We start from the raw sequence: 16,677 nt of genomic DNA, 5'->3' as shown, positions 1-16,677 counted from the left end.
TTCTATGGAAGGACAGCAGCAACAAGCGCCTTCCAACTCCAACCTAACCCTGTCAGGATGCATTAGTACTGCAAGTGCATCACGTATGACATTTCAGTGTATTTTATTGTCCGATTCAAACAATTGGAACCACACAGAATATGTTTAATGATATAACAATTTAAGGCAGGCGAGGCTGCTGACATGCTTTATGGAAATGCTTTACAGACTTTTCAGAAGCCTGACATTTCTGTTTAAAATATTGTCTTCATTGTAATACTCCAATTTTCCAAGACATTGAATTAATCAGACTTTGAGGAAATAATTGTTTGTAGTTATACTTTCTGAAGTGACAAAATATTGACCTTTTCCATGATATTTGGTTGGTTGACACATTGATTGGTGCCGCTCTATTGGCAGACCGGGTGGCTGTTTAAGTGGAAATGGAGGGTGTGTTCCAACTATCATCTGACCACTCTCCTCAGCCTTCCTGGTACGGTCTATTAGGGGTCCCGGAGAGAAGGATGTGACAGAGCTTCATCAATTAGTTCCCAGTAAGGATTAGACTCAGTCAGAGCTGCCGTTTTGTCACCAATTCTGTTGATTACTTTTATGGACAGAAGTTCTAAGGCCAGGGTGTTGAGGGGATCTGGTTTGGTGGCTACAGGATTGTCTCTTGGCTTCATCGGGCTGTGACTTCAAATCTCACTGCAACATATTCAATATGTTGAGTCCATGGTTCTCACGCTGAAAAGTGGAAGAGTTCAAGTACCTCAATGTCTTGTTTATGAGGGAAGGCTGGACAGGCAGAATGATGTGCTTGTTTAGGGTGCTTCTCCCGTGATGCTGCCTAGGATGGATACTGAGATCTAATTTTAGTGTTGAGAGATGCTTAAAAATAGTCATTTTGTCGTTATCGACCCGTATACTAAATGTACATTCTGACCTTTTAATTACATGACGAATGTGTGTACATTCATCTGATCATGAGTCGATAGACAGCATGTAGATAAGACATTTATTAAATAACTATGTACAAGTTGGCAAGTTGCAAATGGCAAAGTGAAGTGTCTTTTTTAAACTATGTACAAGAAAGTGAACTTTCAAAATATGTTGAGGCTGACTGATCGGTTCATCATTTTGCCGATGAGTCTGCAGGTTCTGGTGGAGCGGGTCCGCGTGCTGCTGGTCTCCTCGGCGGCAGTTTTGGCCAGCTGGGCCTTCTGAAGCTCCCTGATGACAAGGAAAACACCAGAGTTCACTTGAGCGTATGATGCAGGGGGTCCTTCATGATAACATCAAGTGACTACTTTATACTGTTTGGAATGAAAAATCACCATGAAAAATACTTGACTGTCCATGTTGTATTAAAAAGGTCATTACATCCCCTAGTGGTGTATTATAGGTTTATAGCGGTTACTATTTGGAAGAATTATGTTCATGGAGAAACTCAACATGAACTTACTTCTGCAAGAGAGCATTCTTGAACTTGACAGCGTTGAGCTCGACTCTGAGCTGCTCCGCACTCATTCTGGATGCAGTCAGGAGCACCGGGTGACGGATAAGGTCAGAGCTGGATGGACGTCTGGCGGGGTCAGGGTCTATCATCAGCTGCAACATGGAAAAAGGATACTTCGGCTCAGTGAAGGGAAGACATTATTACCATGTTGAGGTCTACACGGAGCGGCTGGCCCCACGGCTGGCCGGACTCCTTGGCTAACGGGGCGGGCTGAAGAAATCTCAAGAACATGGCCACGGCTATGGAAAACTAATATAAAAAAATATTGATAGCCTCATTGGTTTCTTGAAAGGTCACCTATATTGTCCATAATCCTTCCTTATATCATCTTTTTCACACAATTTATACTATCTTGAGCTGAAAAGGGGTAATTTAATTTTTGCGCTTGTTCGGCCGGCTGATGGCTGGCCGCTCAAATCTCACCACGGCTGTGGACGGCTGTGGCTGTTGTGCCACGGCTGTGGGGCGGGGCCAGCCAAGGAAAAGCACAGCCGTGTAGACCTCTATTACGATGGCTAGAGATAGTACCATGGACAAGCCAGAGCTTGAAAACCCTTTTCTATTGCTAATATCTCCTGTTTGGGAACACTTTGGGCCTTTCGCAGTGAAATATGGAAGACAAAAGACAAGTGGATAAAATTAAATCATTCACGCTGGTGCTTGTCTGCTTTGTTTCACTTTCCTAAAAACAAACCTTGTTGGCCATTATATACCGTCTGCATTTAAGGGACAATTTTACACATTCATATTGGTATACAAGAAAAAAAAAGTTGCCATTTTAAATAAAAAGTCATTTTAGACAAGAAAATAATGTTACAAGAACAAAGTTAGAATATGAAAAAATATATAATAAGTTGTACATTTACACGAAATATGTTTCAATTTGGCAAGATGAAAGTCACCATTTTATGCTAGCTAAGTCATAGGTCATCAAAGGTCACCTTGAGCAAAGTGATAAACTCCGATGAGAGCACTTGTGGGATGGTAGGTAGTTTGCCCTGGCGGATTTCATGCCACGCGTCTCCATTGGTGGACAGAGGCTCCGCACCTGAAGCACTAATGACAGTGAGAGCGAGGGCAAAGATGTCTGCCTTAGCCAGATCCGTGTAGTCCTGAGGGGAAATGACAGGTAGGCGTTAGTGGGACTGACATTGTGGGAGGAGCTTCTTTGTAGTTCAAAGGCCACTAACCTCTTGGAGAACTTCGTTGGCCAAATATCGAATGTCGCCTTCCTCTGCCTGACGGTTGTTGGCTCGTGTAACATGACCCAGATCCCCTGCAAGATGGCATGTTTACTAAGGCTTATTTTAAATGCCAGTGTTTGTAACAAAGTCCATTAAAATGATAAAACTAACCTATTTTGTAGACAATGCTGGAGTTCAGGTCGTCATCGTCATCATCACCATCACCACCACCACCATCATCATCACCAACACCGCCACAGCTGCTGACAGACCTGCGACAGATGAAGATGTTGCCTGGGCAACCACAGCAACTTTGTTAGTTTTACCGCCACACACTTTCTACCAAACAGCTTTCATAATAAGAGCCTCACTTGGCTTGATGTCCATGTGCACTAGTGACATGGAGTGGATGTACTTGAGGCCGCGGGCGACCTGCAGCAGGATGTCCTTGAGTTCGAGCTCTGTCAGGTGGCAGAGACGCTTGGCATTGTGGGTGATGACATCCGACAGCGTGCCACCATTGCAGTACTCGTTTTGGATGAGCATGTGGTCGTCCTCAGCCCATGCGGAGTAGTAGCGCACCACATGGGGGTGCTGGCCCAGCACGGCGTGGGCATACACCTCGCGCAGGGCGTTCTGTCTGATGAGGAAGAAAATAGAAGGTATTTTAGATGAATAGAAGGGATGTCCCAGACTGCATATTACAATCTCAGATATTGGCACGCCGATGTTAAAAACATTTGCAAAACCTAAGCTTCTGCAGGATGGAAAAAAATCCTTGGCTGTAGTAGAACAGAGCCAGCCCATCTGTAGTGCATAATGTCAGGTTTAAAGGCTTTGTTGGGCCTCACTACATTACGCCCATTGTTGATAAAGCTATACATGATGCGTGCATCAAAGTAAATGGGTCCATTTTTTGTCATACTGATGTTTACTATTCTCTGAGTAATATCACTTCATCAAGCCTGTTCCAACATTCCAGAATACAAGAAAGTACGTTTGCCCTGTGCTGAAATCGAATGGATATGGGCCACTATTCAAGGTTGCAATATCAGAATCCGTTATAATGGGGACATCTCTAATAAATAGTAGTCAGTGGTTTCTCAGTCTGGGATAATTCATCACACACAACAAATGAAAATGAATTTGATCATTCTGCCGCCCTCAATACATTGCCTTGTGCATGCGTTTCTCGCCTCCATATAGGCAAGAGAGTTCACTTTGTCATTGCTTTAGCACCTTGGTATGTTTGTTCCTAAAAACAATGGCATGAATGGGGCAAGCTCTTTTTTCAGCCATACAGTCGCTTTGTCTTGGTGGATATATGTGGGGCCGCCAGCATACACAGAGTGCAGAAAAGTATAACGTAGTAGAAATTAAATTAGTAGACTGAATTGATCGTTTTTTTCATTGTACTTTTCTTAAGTTAAAATTTTGTCTTGTCCTCGTAGACCCAAACATCTACAGTCTCAGCTTGTGAACCGACTGTCTCCTTTCACACATGACTACATTTACATGCACTAAAGCAGACCACATTAACCAAATAGTTGTCTGTTTTTCACGGTTTAGTGTGAATTCCATTTTACATCTCTAAATGGACAAACGCTGTGTGTATCCCAAACGCTAGGGGGCGACCTCATCATTTCAGATTGGTTAGCTGTGTGGCAATCTACTTTCTCTTTACATAATGCCTTTCCCTGTATTTTATGTTTTCGAGCATGTAAATGTAGTGTTCTCTCGACCACAGTTTGACAAGCCATAGCAGAGTCAATATGATAAGGGCAGACATATATAATCCCAATGTGCTGGCAAACTTACTCATCCACCGATCCAGCCAAAGGCTTCTTGGAGCGCTTGATGGCGTAGATGCAGCCATCCAGTCTCTTCACGCACTTGAACACAGCACCAAACTGACCGCAGCCTATTTTTTCCAGCTCCAGAAACTCTGAGGCGTAGCGAGATGTCATCATGTTGGTCTTCATCATGGTGATCCTCTGAGGCAGAGTAGAGAAAGTTTAGTAGAGCCTTTATCTTGAACAACGTGGGAGAGAAACAAACATTAAGGTTGTTACCTTTGATGGTGGCAAGATTTCTCCATCTCCCTCGGCATCACTGGTCTCCATGTCTTCACCACCAGAGCTGTGAAGAGGACAAGAGCGAGTATTTAGCCTTCTGTCCCGCAGGGGCACCATGGCCAAAGGCTTCTATATCATGTTTTTGGTGTGAAGGTGAACATGGTGCTGTCTTTATTATTATGAACTAAAATCACTGAGAAAAGAGGATAAAAGAGGAGACATACACACTGCAGTGCGCTCGCTTCCTATTGTTGTGTTGCTGCGTGGCCGACTGGATGAGCAGGGAGTCGGGTGTGAAGGGGTTAAAGTTGACCAGGGGCATGGGCTGTCTCCTGGTGACCCCGTCTCTGAGGGACTTGGCTGCAGGCTCCATATTCTTGAAGAGGGACCCCCTCATGCTGGATGAGCCCCTCACACGTGACAGAAGGCTCTGAGCAAACACAAAACCCGGGGTTTAGTGCTGACAAACAAAGCATACATTTGTTTTTTTAATCATCATCAGATTGCCATATCTATAAAGATACATCTGTGCACCATCGTGCCGAACAATCCCCTTGTACATGCGAACATCAAGGAACGTTCACGTTACCACTTTTCTACACACCTTCAAGTGTTAGAAAGTGTGGACATGACACTTCATCCCCATTTTGTGTGGACATGACACTTCACCCCCATGAACAAACTAAACGCATAAAGCATATTTTCCACATGTTGTTGACTGTAAATTCAGATGAATGTGGATGCAGTAGTCACCTCACACTATGTGATGATCACTGCTCAACTGAACTTTTGATAGGCACCTCACTTGAACCAATAGGAAAGTGCTTTCCCTATTGGCACAACAGCCAATTGACCTCTGTGTGCAAAAATGTTCCAACAACTCATCTAATGTATGTAGCTCAGACCAATCACATTGAATCTTAATGATGACAAACATGTTGAATACCTAAATAAAACTGAAAATAAAATGCTGATTGATGGGTGGGCTTTTGTCATTTGCTACATTTTTGTAGTATCTGTGTCAAATTTGAAATCTGATTAGATAAGGACTCATTCTAATGCAAATATATGTTTCCAGTTCATTCCACCAACCTGGTTATTTTTTAAACAAACTTTTCAGGAAAAAAATAAGCTAATTTAAAATAAACCACATTGACAGATTCTGGCTGTTGACGATTAAAAAAATCAGCTTGAGTCCAAAGCCTTTACTTTGCTTCAAATTATTCAATGCCAGCTTTACGTTTATTTAGTGGCTATTTTTAGGGGTTATAACCAAAACAATGTTCAGGGGCATAGTTCACCTGTATAGGTTAAAATACATTTTATATTCACCCTTAAAAATTTCACCTCAAAATCCTTACTGTACTCGTCTATTTGTTGTCAGTTGCGTAAGTTACAAGTTACTGTCCGGTTAAAAATAAGGCTGTAGATCAATGGGTTAGTTGTATGATGAGTGGTAATCCCTAAGAAAAACATGTTAAGACATGAACGCCAGTGTACACCGTACACAGCACAGAGTACAGTAACAGTACTGTATTATGCAATATGGCATTAAAGTGGGTAACTGGGTCACTAACTGACACGGCAAATCGGTTTACCTTCAAACGTTGCAATAACAACTGCCACTAACGTTCATATATCTGCGTTGTAAGGGAAATATTGCCTATTTAGTGGCGATTACTGACCTTTGGTGTGTGCGGCGTGTCAAAAAGTCGCAGTTTCCTCAGTGTTTTGTGTGGAGGTGTGTCGGGGCAGGCGGGGATCGGGGAGCTGCATTCGTCTTCGTCGATCTGGTCGTACGGCCGCTCGGGTGAGGCCGGGTGTAGCCGGGAAGCTTTCCTTGGTGAGGGCGTGCAGGCGGCGAAAAGAGCTGAAGTCGGCGACAGCAAGTGGGACGGGGAGCCGAAGCCCTCTTCGGTCCAAAGCTCAGCCGCTTCGTCCTCGCCGGAGCGCTTCACGGGGCTGCTGCCGCCGTCCAGAAGTTTTTCGAAGGCACCAGCTCGTATCGGCGTTGGGGAGTCCATCTCTGTGAAGCCGGACTCGTTGACGTCGTCAACTGGCTCATCCTCTCCATCGCTGGCTGTGAAGTTTAGCTTCTGTCGGACTGGTCGAGTTTTGGGCGACGGAGAGTCTTCCCAATGGCGGTTGTAGCTCGACATACTAGCTTAAACGAGTACAAGTTTGTCGTCGAAATACAACAACCACTACCTCCGATGGTTTTCTCCTAAGCAAAAGTCAACTTTGAAGATATTAGTGTCCCAAAACGAGAAAAAAGTTGGTGAGGCGTCTTGGCGAAGTCAGCTAATCCCCAAAATGGCGAAATTGTTTGCCAACTCCACGCGCTGAGAAGCGACCAAGTGACCAACTCGACCACACGTTGGTTAGAGTCAAAGGAAAAACTTTAAACTACCCGTTCCAGGCGGGTATCGATGCCCGACAGCACCTCCTCGGTCCAGACACACATAGAACACGTCATACGACGTAACACAAGGAAAAAATGTTGTTTTAAAACGAACACTTCAAGTAGCCTCGTCTCGTCACGCGCTAGGTAACGTACTTCCCGCGACCGTTAGTCACGTGGTCTGGACAGCCAATCAGAGGACACCTCGAAAATCTGAAAAGTGGGCGTGCCAGAAATGGAAGTGATGCCAGTGATGACGTCGTCACGTACGACGCCTGGAACAGAAAACATACCTACTATATACTTATCAGGTTATAGTAGAAATGTATAGTTGCTCACAAATAGGACATAATGTATTACAAAATATTTTTATAGCAGTTTATAGAGCAGCAACGTTCCAAAATGAAGTACAGCTCAACCAAGAGTGATTTTTTTTTAATTAGAAATATCATTTGCTGTACCCTGCACTGTGCATGATCATGAGAAAGCATGTCCCCTCATCCAATCATCTGTTTGGTTGAAAGACAAAATAGTCCAGTTATCAAAATCCTATGTACACTTAAAAACAGTTATTTTGCAGAGAAGGAAGACTTCTAAGTTCTCTTTAGTTGATTTGAGTCATGATCCATGGCATGTCGCGTCAATCATCCAGGCCAGGCGACTCTCCTTGCTGAATTCTTGAAGCTATCCTGATGGCTTCCTCCAACGAGGGCTGATCACTGAGCTGTTCGGATCAAAACAACACAATTATGTACTGAAATCATTAAAACAAATTGATTAAATCTGTGGGCTTAATCAGAGGAAAAAACAATTGGAGTTAAATGCATCAATTCCAATTGATGACCATGAAGATGCACCATGGCGTTTGCTTTGTAATTAGCATAACAGAAGGAGGAGAAAGTAAATGGCAACTAGGTTTTTCAGGGTAAACAAAGGGTGACAAAAACTGCAAGTTTTGATGTGACTGCAGGCCTCAGGACATTTAGATAATATGAAGCTAAATTCTTATTGCCCAGTCATACTACGGAATGTTGTGTTTGTAGATCATAGTGAATGTATTTTAAGGCAATACAAAAATTTGACGTGGTAGTGATTAAATATAGTTAGTCAGAACAGCAGTAGCGTACAGAGGAAACTAGCTTAGATAACATGCAAGACATTTCTTGTGGTTTCGGTTCAGTTTGATCCCTCATCAAATCACCATCAACAGAATGACACCCCCTGAGCTGGACCCCGCCTGCCAATATGTTATACTGCACATTTAACATAAACGGATCTCTGGTCTTGATAGAAACTCTGAGTATCACAATGACATGCACTGAATGCTTTAGAGTTTTTTTATGTTAATACAGGTTGCTTAAGTTGGTTAAGAGGACAACCAAAAAAAGAGAATCACTTTGGTTAAAAATTGTTCTGAATTGTTGGATATTTCTGAGACCCATTTATTTACTTTAAAAATCGACAAATTATTGGTGGTGGTAACTTGTTTGTATATGAAGTGCATGCAGCCTTTCTTTCTCTTGGAAAAATTCTGATACTTTGCTGCAAAAGCTTGATCACCACCTGATGAGTTCTGGCTTTTCATCTGCAGGAGGACATCAGTGACAAGAAGCACCTTCCAGTTTACGCACACCTCCACCTCTTCAGGATTTAGTACTGCATGCGCAGTACAGCTGCATGACATTTTTACATATAGTGCTTTATTTAATTTGCGCCTGAAATCAGCTGGGATAGGCTCCAGCATACCCCCGCAAACCTAGTGAGGATACGCGGCACAGAAGATGGATGGATCCTTTAATAGCAGATTATTTGAATCAGACTTGAACCGTTTTATGATGAGCAATGAGGACTTGCGTCATTTAATATGAATTTACATGTTTTGAGTGAATTTTAAAAGGGATTTCCCAGCATCATTAAATGCAGTAAAATGTACTTAGCATTAAGGGCAAAAATATCCACTTATTGTTTTTATTTGCATTTCTGTTTGTCACCGGGGTCACCAACCTTTTTGAAACCGAGTTACGTTATGTTATTATGAATTATTAATGATATTCACCTACTCTACTGCCATGTTTATGAAGCTAGTAGTTTGCAACATAAACAAATGCACAGCAACACTACATCTCAGCTATATGCAGTCCACGAAACACACAGAAATAGCATGCTAACAATATCATAAATAGTAGCAATGTCTAACTTAGCTCAGCAGTTGGCTTGCGCATTAAGCATGCCACTGGAGTATAATAAGTTGACAGAACATGAATGAGCGTGAACACAAAAACAAGAAGGAATAAAAAATATGATATTTGCAAAAGCAATAGACCAGCGGTTTGTTAAATTCTTAAAATATTTCCTGAAGGTGAACAACCATGAAAGGAAGTAGTCTTCAACATGGCTCTACCAACCTGCACAGCGATGTGAGTGCCATTGGAGGTGGCCAACAAAGTGACAGGATGGAGGTCTTCAGTCTCTTGGCTGTAGGCAGCCTCCTCCACAGTTTCAAACGACGTCATGCCGGGTGTCATGATGGCCACCTGAGGGTGACAGCGTAGTGGGGTCAGGAAAAGCATCATCATCATAAAATAAAAACATTAATTGCGATAAAAATACGAATACTTTTCCACTTAAATGTGCTCTAAATTAATCTTCTGTATGATACCCATAATTTTAAACATTTTCTTCTAAAAAAAATAAATAAATACAAATCAACAATATATGCAAAGCTATTTGAATAAAACATTGAGATCCAAGCTTTTTTACACAAAGCACATAGTTATTAGTGTATTGTCTAATAATACATTTTATTATTTCCCTGTCCGCACTTCGGATGCAAACAGTTGCTCGTTTCTAACATTTCAGTGCAAGTGAGCCACCAGATAGCGAAATACATTACCACGATTTTAGATTTAAACAAAAACATTTATTTGTACCTGAGCACCTTGCGTTGTCAGTTCATGGGTTGGGATGGTTATGGTGGTGCCTTCTTGCGTTACCATGGTGATCGTGCCCCCCATGGCTTGTAAATCAGCTTCAGAGATACTGACCTGATGAAAGAGAACACAAAGAGTTGAGCACACCAACACAACGTGACTTTAAATAAAAACACAGGGCTGCATGCCACTACCTGCTGTTGCGTTCCATCCGCCTGTGTTACCAAGGCAACATGTTGCTGACCAACCACGTCTGAGCTCTCCACTGGAACCTGCTCGGAGCCCGAGTCCTCTCCCCCGACCACAGTTGTGGTGTAGCTCACGTTGGGGTCATCAATGGCATCTGAGATTAGCAGAAGACTTTTAAATATACAAATCATCTTCACTGTCAATGTACCATTTACTCCACTTCCACTGACCAGTGGGCGGTTCAAAGTACGCTTCTTGCTCCTCTTCGATAGGCTCTGTATCGTTGTGGGCCGTCCGCTTGTGCATGGCCAGGGTGGAGATCTGCTTGTAGGTCTTCCCGCAGTGGTTGCAGTTGTAAGGCTTGCATGGTGTGTGGACCACATGGTGTTTGTAAAGGCTGGAGTATTCTGTGAAGCGCTTCTCACAGCCAGGCACAGTGCACACATATGGTTTCTCCCCTGCAAAAGGAAAAAGCAAGACGTGAAGACATCTCTTCCTTATGGACCAAAACAAAACATTGTTCACATCAGTGGTGGCAGTTGCTGTTTCCAGTCAAGACGAAGCTACCTGTGTGGATCCTCATATGGTTTTTGTAGTTGGTGGCGCTGGCGAAAGAGCGCCCACAGCTGGGCTCAGAGCAATAGTATGGCCGCTCTCCCGTGTGCGTGCGGATGTGAACTTTTCGGATGTTGGAGGTGGTGAAGGACCTGCCGCATCCTTCTACTGGACACTTGAACGGCTTCTCTCCTGGAACACCAAACAGATACACAAATCTGTGACACAAGGTTTAACAGAAGATATTTAGGTGTGTGGGTATATGCGCTGTGTCTCAAATGGATACTTCATTGACTGCAGATGCTGTGTACTTTATTTGCAAGAGCACCAATTTTTACAGTAGTGTTGCAAATACATACTGTGAGTTGTTGCACACTTACTGGAAATGACAAATGCAATATTTACACACGTCTTCTCCTTTTTAATGCTGAATTTCAAGTACTCATCAGAGCATTATCGCCAACATTTGGATCAGCTTATAAAAGCATATTCCGCCCCACAATCATAAAAAATTTATTTGTTCTGACTTTATCTCACTTGTGTGTACCCCGTGCCTCGAACGAGGCTGTCAACACCCCGTCAATATTTTTTGGTAGTCCTTCCCCTGCTGCTATGTATCAAGAGTCCTCACAGTGCACTTTGCTGTGCTCCTCAGGGGCTGCCCACATGAAACGTTTCAAGTCAAAACAGCAAAGTATTATAATACAGGCCAAAAGTGTGGACACACACACACACACAACACAAGAGATGGTCCCGAGCCCATTAATAAGGCAAGATATTCCACTGAGTAACCCTGACAAGGCACATGTGAAGTGAAAACCACTTCAGACGACTTCCTCATGAAGCTCACGGAGAGAACACCAGGTGTTTGCAGCACAAAAAAATATATAAAAGACATATGTATATATGTAAATATAAGACATATTTAATTATTTCACACTGTTTTTTATTCATAGTTTTGAGAATATACAACATAAACAGCCGTGAAAATGACAACACATTGAATGAGAAGGAGTGTGCAAACTTTTGGCCTGTACTGTACATCGTTTCAGCCTTTCATCAGAAACAGAATCTGAAAATGCCGGCTTGTCTTTTCCATGTAGACGAGCAAATTGCTGCTATATGAAGTGAGCTCAGAAGTGAGCTTTGACTACAAGCCAACAAAATATCAGAATATTTCAACTGGCATGACCCCAGTCTACATTCTCCTGATATTTTGCAGTCTTAGACGCCAAAATGACTTGCAAATGTAATTCCACTTCATCGTAAATGTAGATAAGCCTTGAAAAATGGACGACGGCGGACATAGGGACATGTGTTTGTTGTCCATCTATGGTTTGGAGTGTCACGTGGTTCTGTGTGTCTTTTTACAGCGCCACAGTTATGTGTGCCTTATGTATTACATTGTTTTCACCCAGTGAGGAAATATGCCAACTGAGACACAGCCCTAAATATGGTTGTAATTCTGTATAGATGCTTTGGTACCTGTGTGTGTGCGCGTGTGCTTTTGAAGGTCTCCAGATGTTTTGAAGGACTTGCAGCAGTTGATCTCCTGACATCTATACGGCTTCTCCCCAGTGTGCGTACGTGAGTGACTCTTGAGCCCATACCCTGCAAACAATTCACATTCACATGTTATTATTCATTACATGTGAGGTATGATAACTCGCATCGTAACCTGTGTGTCTAGATTTGAATCCAATCATCTATCACAGAAAGATTTACATCACTAATAACATACCTGTTGCAAACTTTTTGCCACATCCTGGATAGTCGCACACGTATGGTTTGTCTCCAGTGTGGGAACGCTCGTGTACCTGTGCCAACACACATGAATGAGGTTTTCTGACTGTGTCAAAGTCTAATTGACAAACGATAAAACCCCACACTGACCTTGAGATGATGGGCAGTCGTGTACAACTTTCCACAGCCATCATGTTCACAGCGGAATGACTTCTCACCGACATTAGCGACCCTGGCCGTCCTATTCTCTTGACCCTGTAATACAATCTGACAGGCAAGGAACACCAGTGTGACTCCAACATGGCAACCAGACAGAGGAGGAAGTGTTTAATGGAACTGGAGGGGTGTGTTTTACCCGCATGTGCACGCCGTTGTCTGCTTCCACTGTCCCAAAGGGAACCAACGGGTTCTCAATGTTCTCCACCTGAGGACAAATGACATCTTCTGTAAATAGCTCAGCTCTGTCAGTGTTTCGCCTAGGTCTACCAAAATGTGATTGCTCCACTATGGTTAGGTTTGGACACACATGTTTATGGGTTCAGGTAGATTGGGCTAATAATGATACACCTATACAATCCTGCATTCAAGTGTAGTTGACAGTATTGCAATGGCTCATCCACAGTTTGATTTCACAAACTTTCAGAATTAAAAAAATATATAAAGCAACATTTTCCCTATATTTTGAGGGGGGCTTGTGCACTCAAGAAGGTTAAGTTAATTTGTGTGTGCATGTATGTGCATGTGTGTATGCACACTTGTGCGTTTGTGATTGCAGCTCAGCCCAATATCATTATCAACCGAAAAGAAAACCCAAATGATACAGATATGCGACAGTGTGAAAGACATCCTTTTACCTTGGTGGTGTACTGCTCCAGCACGCTGATAGTCTCTGGGTCAATGGCGGCGGCCTCGGCCTGCAGGTCAGCGATAGTGCCGTCAGCCTGGATGGCCAGGATGGTGTTGGGCTGAGGCATGTGCACAGTGTGCTGAATGTAGGCCGTGCTGCCATCCTCCAGCTGCACTTCCTGCAGGCTGCCTTGCTCGTACGTTTCTGCCAAGAATTTCACTATTTAGAGATAGTACTTGGAAATTTGGTATGGTACAATACAATAAAATAAAACACAGTGTCAATGATGACTTGAACAATTAACACACGCTAACACATTTGTTCATACCTTTGGGTGTGTGAATGAAGGCTGTCGTTCCGTCTTCCAGTTGAACTGCTTGTCCATCTTCCAGCTGTAAACTCTCCCCTCCTTCAATATCCAAACGTTTTTTTTCTTAGCACCTCAGCATAGTCTTACAGAGATAAACCTAATGAGCTCATTGGTGACGGGGGTTTCACCTGTTTTGGGCATGGACACATGCTGGACGTATGCTGCCGAGCCGTCCTCCAGCTGGATCACCTGGCCATCCATGATCTGTGCGTCAGAGAAGGCTGGCTTGGAGTCGTGTTGAATGTAGGCGGTGGAGCCATCCGCCAGAGTGACCGCCTGCAGGCTCACCGTGTCCATGGTATCCATCTGATCGCCATCTGGGAACGATAGGAGACATTTAATTGGCCACTAATTACTATTTTATTTAAGAAAAAACATCATATAGAGACTGTAGATAATTTATTAAGATAATAATATAAATCAAAATAATAGAAGAAGAATGTCTTCTGTGTGTTCCTTGTGGTCTGAGGTCCATAATTTTACTTCAAACACTAATGGATCTGACTTGTGACAGGTTAAAACATTGCCTGTACAACTGATAAATGTTAAATGATGGCAACAACTTGCCACTGTAATGCATTGCACATCAATTACAACAAGCTGGAGGCCAATCAGTGTATTTTTTTTAGGTTTACAAATGGCTCAGCCTCCTGCTTTTTCTTCTCAACACAGTATTAAGATAAGCCTTGTAGGAGGTGTGCGCGCTCTACCAGGAGACGTCACTGCTACATGGCTCCACTGTACATGGCACAGCACAAAGAGTATGTGGGAGACAAAATTTGACTAAGTGAACACAAAGAGGAAGCTCACCCGCCACTGCCACCGCTTCGGTCAGACAGAGTGTGACCGGCTGCCCGTTGGCATCGTGAAACTCCGTCATTCCCTGGGAGTCCCGGTTTATCTGGGCCAAGAGCATGCTTCAGCTGCTGCAAGCACACACATCCAATGAATGAGTGTCATATATAAGTATATTTTAAAAAATGCATAAACACAAGTTTTACATGTTTTACTGCTGTTGTGATGTTCAGGACCTTCCTATGAAGCTTCCACACAAGAATTCCCAAAGGTATATTTGTTAACTCTTAAAAATTGGTTGCTGTAAAGCGTTTAAAGAGAAATATTGCTCAAGTCTAGCACCCCTTTTCACTGGCTAACTTCCTGCTTTGACTTGCAGCATTTCTCTCACTGGGTTGTTTTGAGAGTTTTTTTTTTGTATTTGCAGCATTTTTCTTTTGCATTTGTTTTTTGTTTTTTAATCCTGCACCATTCATGTGATTGCAGCATTTTCCTGCTGCATATTTTTTATGGTGTTTGTGTGTTGTTGGACCATTTCTGTTTGAAGCCTTTGGACGATGGCATTTGCCGCCGTGGGCCACAGTATAATCATGATCAAGAAACCCAAGGCACCATCACAGTCATCCAACGATCTTGAACATTTTCCGTATATCGGTATTGGCAATACGGTCCCTATATTTATGTGGTAGCGGATCAATGCCGAAATTCTCAGTTTCGCCTACCTCTAGCAAGTACTGTTAAATGTTGCGTTTTAGTGACCTAAAAAGCCGTTTGTAAACTTGATATCAATGATAATGATGCAGTCACAGCTATAAAATGTGCTACTTTAATATTTGAAAACTCAATTTTATGTATGAATCACCCATTTTCTGCTACGTTTTTCGTGTTACATATAAATAACCCTAAAAAAAACGTCCCATTAAAACGTAAATAACTTTTGTTTTCGTCAACAGCTGAAGCATAGTGACGAGTTAGCCTCCACGCTAACTGCGGCAGCTAAGTGCTGTCGCGACTTTGAAGACGTGCCTTACAAACAAGTTGACGTTGATGTGTAACAAGTCGACCATATTATTACTAAAGTGTGTTCAAGTCAGTGTCCCGTTGCTCAGTTGTTGAGGCTAAAGTGCTAAAAGACGAGCTAACAGCGGTGATGAAGCTTCCACACTAATTCTATCAGAGCAGCAACAACAAGAAGCTAATTATTGATAACATAAGCATTTTCATCACCAGACTGTCAAACATTTTAAACGCTGCTATAAGACAATCCTAGTCCACGAGAACAGCTCCCGATCGCCAACAGCCACACCCTCTACCCGGGTGACGGCTGTAGGAACACTGCACACTGGGTAAAAACCAATTTATATACTAACCTCCGAAAAATTTCCAACAATTCCTCCTGTTCGACCACCATGCACCAGTGCAGGAAACACTCCCACCGGGAACGTGTATGACAGCATTAGCATCATCGCAAGAGGGCCCGCCTACTCCTACTTACCAAATTCTGATTTGCAAACGCTGGCAGGGATGCCTCCTATTGGCTATGACCAACGCTTATCCCACACACGGACGGAAGTATTGCAGCCATACATGTTCGCGGGCCACTGATGGGCGCCATTCTGCGTCGCGTTCGTTATTGTCGGTGTGACTTTTCGACTTTAACGTTGCCCTAGAAGACACTTCAAAGGCACAACAGCCGCCGATTGTGAACCGGGAGACGTGTTTGTCTTGGGAATGTGGCTTTCAGTCTGTTGGTATAAATCCCGCAAGAGCGGGGAGCCGTTTGGGCGTCCATGTTGGAAACAGGGCTGTGTGGGTAAAAAAAAAAACAAGGGCAGTGTGGGCAATGCAGTCTGACACGACTAACACATCATTGCAACTAAATACTTTCTTCAATGGCTCAATTTCTAAAGACACGTAGGTTTACCACTGACTCAACGTCAGTGGAATGTTACAAGACAGGGCAAAACATGAGGCACACTTGCATTATAAACATACAAAATGGCTGCACAAATATATTAGAACATTTAAAACATTTTTTAGCCATGCAATCTGTTTTGATGTTTCTAGTAGTAAGATGATGTGTTGTCTTG

General features: G+C 43.0%; 2 protein-coding genes across 6 annotated transcripts; both read right to left on the bottom strand.

Annotated features, from left to right (window-relative positions):
• Positions 1 to 980: 980 nt before the first annotated feature.
• Positions 981 to 7,358, bottom strand: wee1 (WEE1 G2 checkpoint kinase). Its single transcript, XM_058076061.1, has 10 exons — positions 6,443 to 7,358; positions 4,982 to 5,187; positions 4,755 to 4,821; positions 4,501 to 4,676; positions 3,054 to 3,322; positions 2,854 to 2,976; positions 2,689 to 2,774; positions 2,440 to 2,610; positions 1,445 to 1,590; positions 981 to 1,212 (listed from the first exon to the last, which is right to left on the bottom strand). The coding sequence occupies exons 1-10, from the start codon at positions 6,914 to 6,916 to the stop codon at positions 1,083 to 1,085; spliced, it is 1,848 nt and encodes a 615-aa protein (XP_057932044.1). The 5' UTR covers positions 6,917 to 7,358; the 3' UTR covers positions 981 to 1,082.
• Positions 7,359 to 7,512: 154 nt separating this feature from the next.
• Positions 7,513 to 16,360, bottom strand: znf143b (zinc finger protein 143b). Of its 5 annotated transcripts, none has more exons than XM_058076065.1 (15): positions 16,083 to 16,360; positions 14,603 to 14,718; positions 13,921 to 14,109; positions 13,751 to 13,831; positions 13,430 to 13,626; positions 12,931 to 12,999; positions 12,726 to 12,842; positions 12,574 to 12,649; positions 12,318 to 12,443; positions 10,845 to 11,024; positions 10,508 to 10,735; positions 10,283 to 10,431; positions 10,089 to 10,202; positions 9,564 to 9,692; positions 7,513 to 7,882 (listed from the first exon to the last, which is right to left on the bottom strand). In XM_058076065.1, exons 2-15 carry the CDS (start codon positions 14,706 to 14,708, stop codon positions 7,799 to 7,801), a joined length of 1,845 nt encoding a protein of 614 aa, XP_057932048.1. In that variant the 5' UTR covers positions 14,709 to 14,718; positions 16,083 to 16,360; the 3' UTR covers positions 7,513 to 7,798. The 5 variants fall into 5 exon arrangements, with proteins under 5 accessions (XP_057932048.1, XP_057932045.1, XP_057932047.1 ...); XM_058076062.1 differs by lacking the exon at positions 16,083 to 16,360 and adding an exon at positions 15,958 to 16,048; XM_058076064.1 differs by lacking the exon at positions 16,083 to 16,360 and adding an exon at positions 15,958 to 16,014 and having other exon boundaries at positions 14,603 to 14,715.
• Between the last annotated feature and the right edge of the window lie 317 nt (positions 16,361 to 16,677).

This window comes from Doryrhamphus excisus, chromosome 6, assembly GCF_030265055.1.
Source record: "Doryrhamphus excisus isolate RoL2022-K1 chromosome 6, RoL_Dexc_1.0, whole genome shotgun sequence".
Lineage (NCBI taxonomy): Eukaryota > Metazoa > Chordata > Actinopteri > Syngnathiformes > Syngnathidae > Doryrhamphus > Doryrhamphus excisus.
Note: the sequence above shows the minus strand (reverse complement) of the source record. Positions and strands in the feature narration are given on the sequence as shown.

Coding starts and splice junctions, on each gene's coding strand:
- wee1 (XM_058076061.1), bottom strand. CDS start 6,916: ATGTCGAGCTACAACCGCCATTGGGAAGACTCTCCGTCGCCCAAAACT. Junction 2,611..2,688: donor CCAACGAAGTTCTCCAAGAG/GTTAGTGGCCTT, acceptor ATTTCCCCTCAG/GACTACACGGATCTGGCTAA. Junction 1,591..2,439: donor AGTTTATCACTTTGCTCAAG/GTGACCTTTGAT, acceptor TCCATGTTGCAG/CTGATGATAGACCCTGACCC.
- znf143b (XM_058076065.1), bottom strand. CDS start 14,708: ATGCTCTTGGCCCAGATAAACCGGGACTCCCAGGGAATGACGGAGTTT. Junction 12,650..12,725: donor CGACTGCCCATCATCTCAAG/GTCAGTGTGGGG, acceptor GTGTTGGCACAG/GTACACGAGCGTTCCCACAC. Junction 12,444..12,573: donor TGGCAAAAAGTTTGCAACAG/GTATGTTATTAG, acceptor AATTGTTTGCAG/GGTATGGGCTCAAGAGTCAC.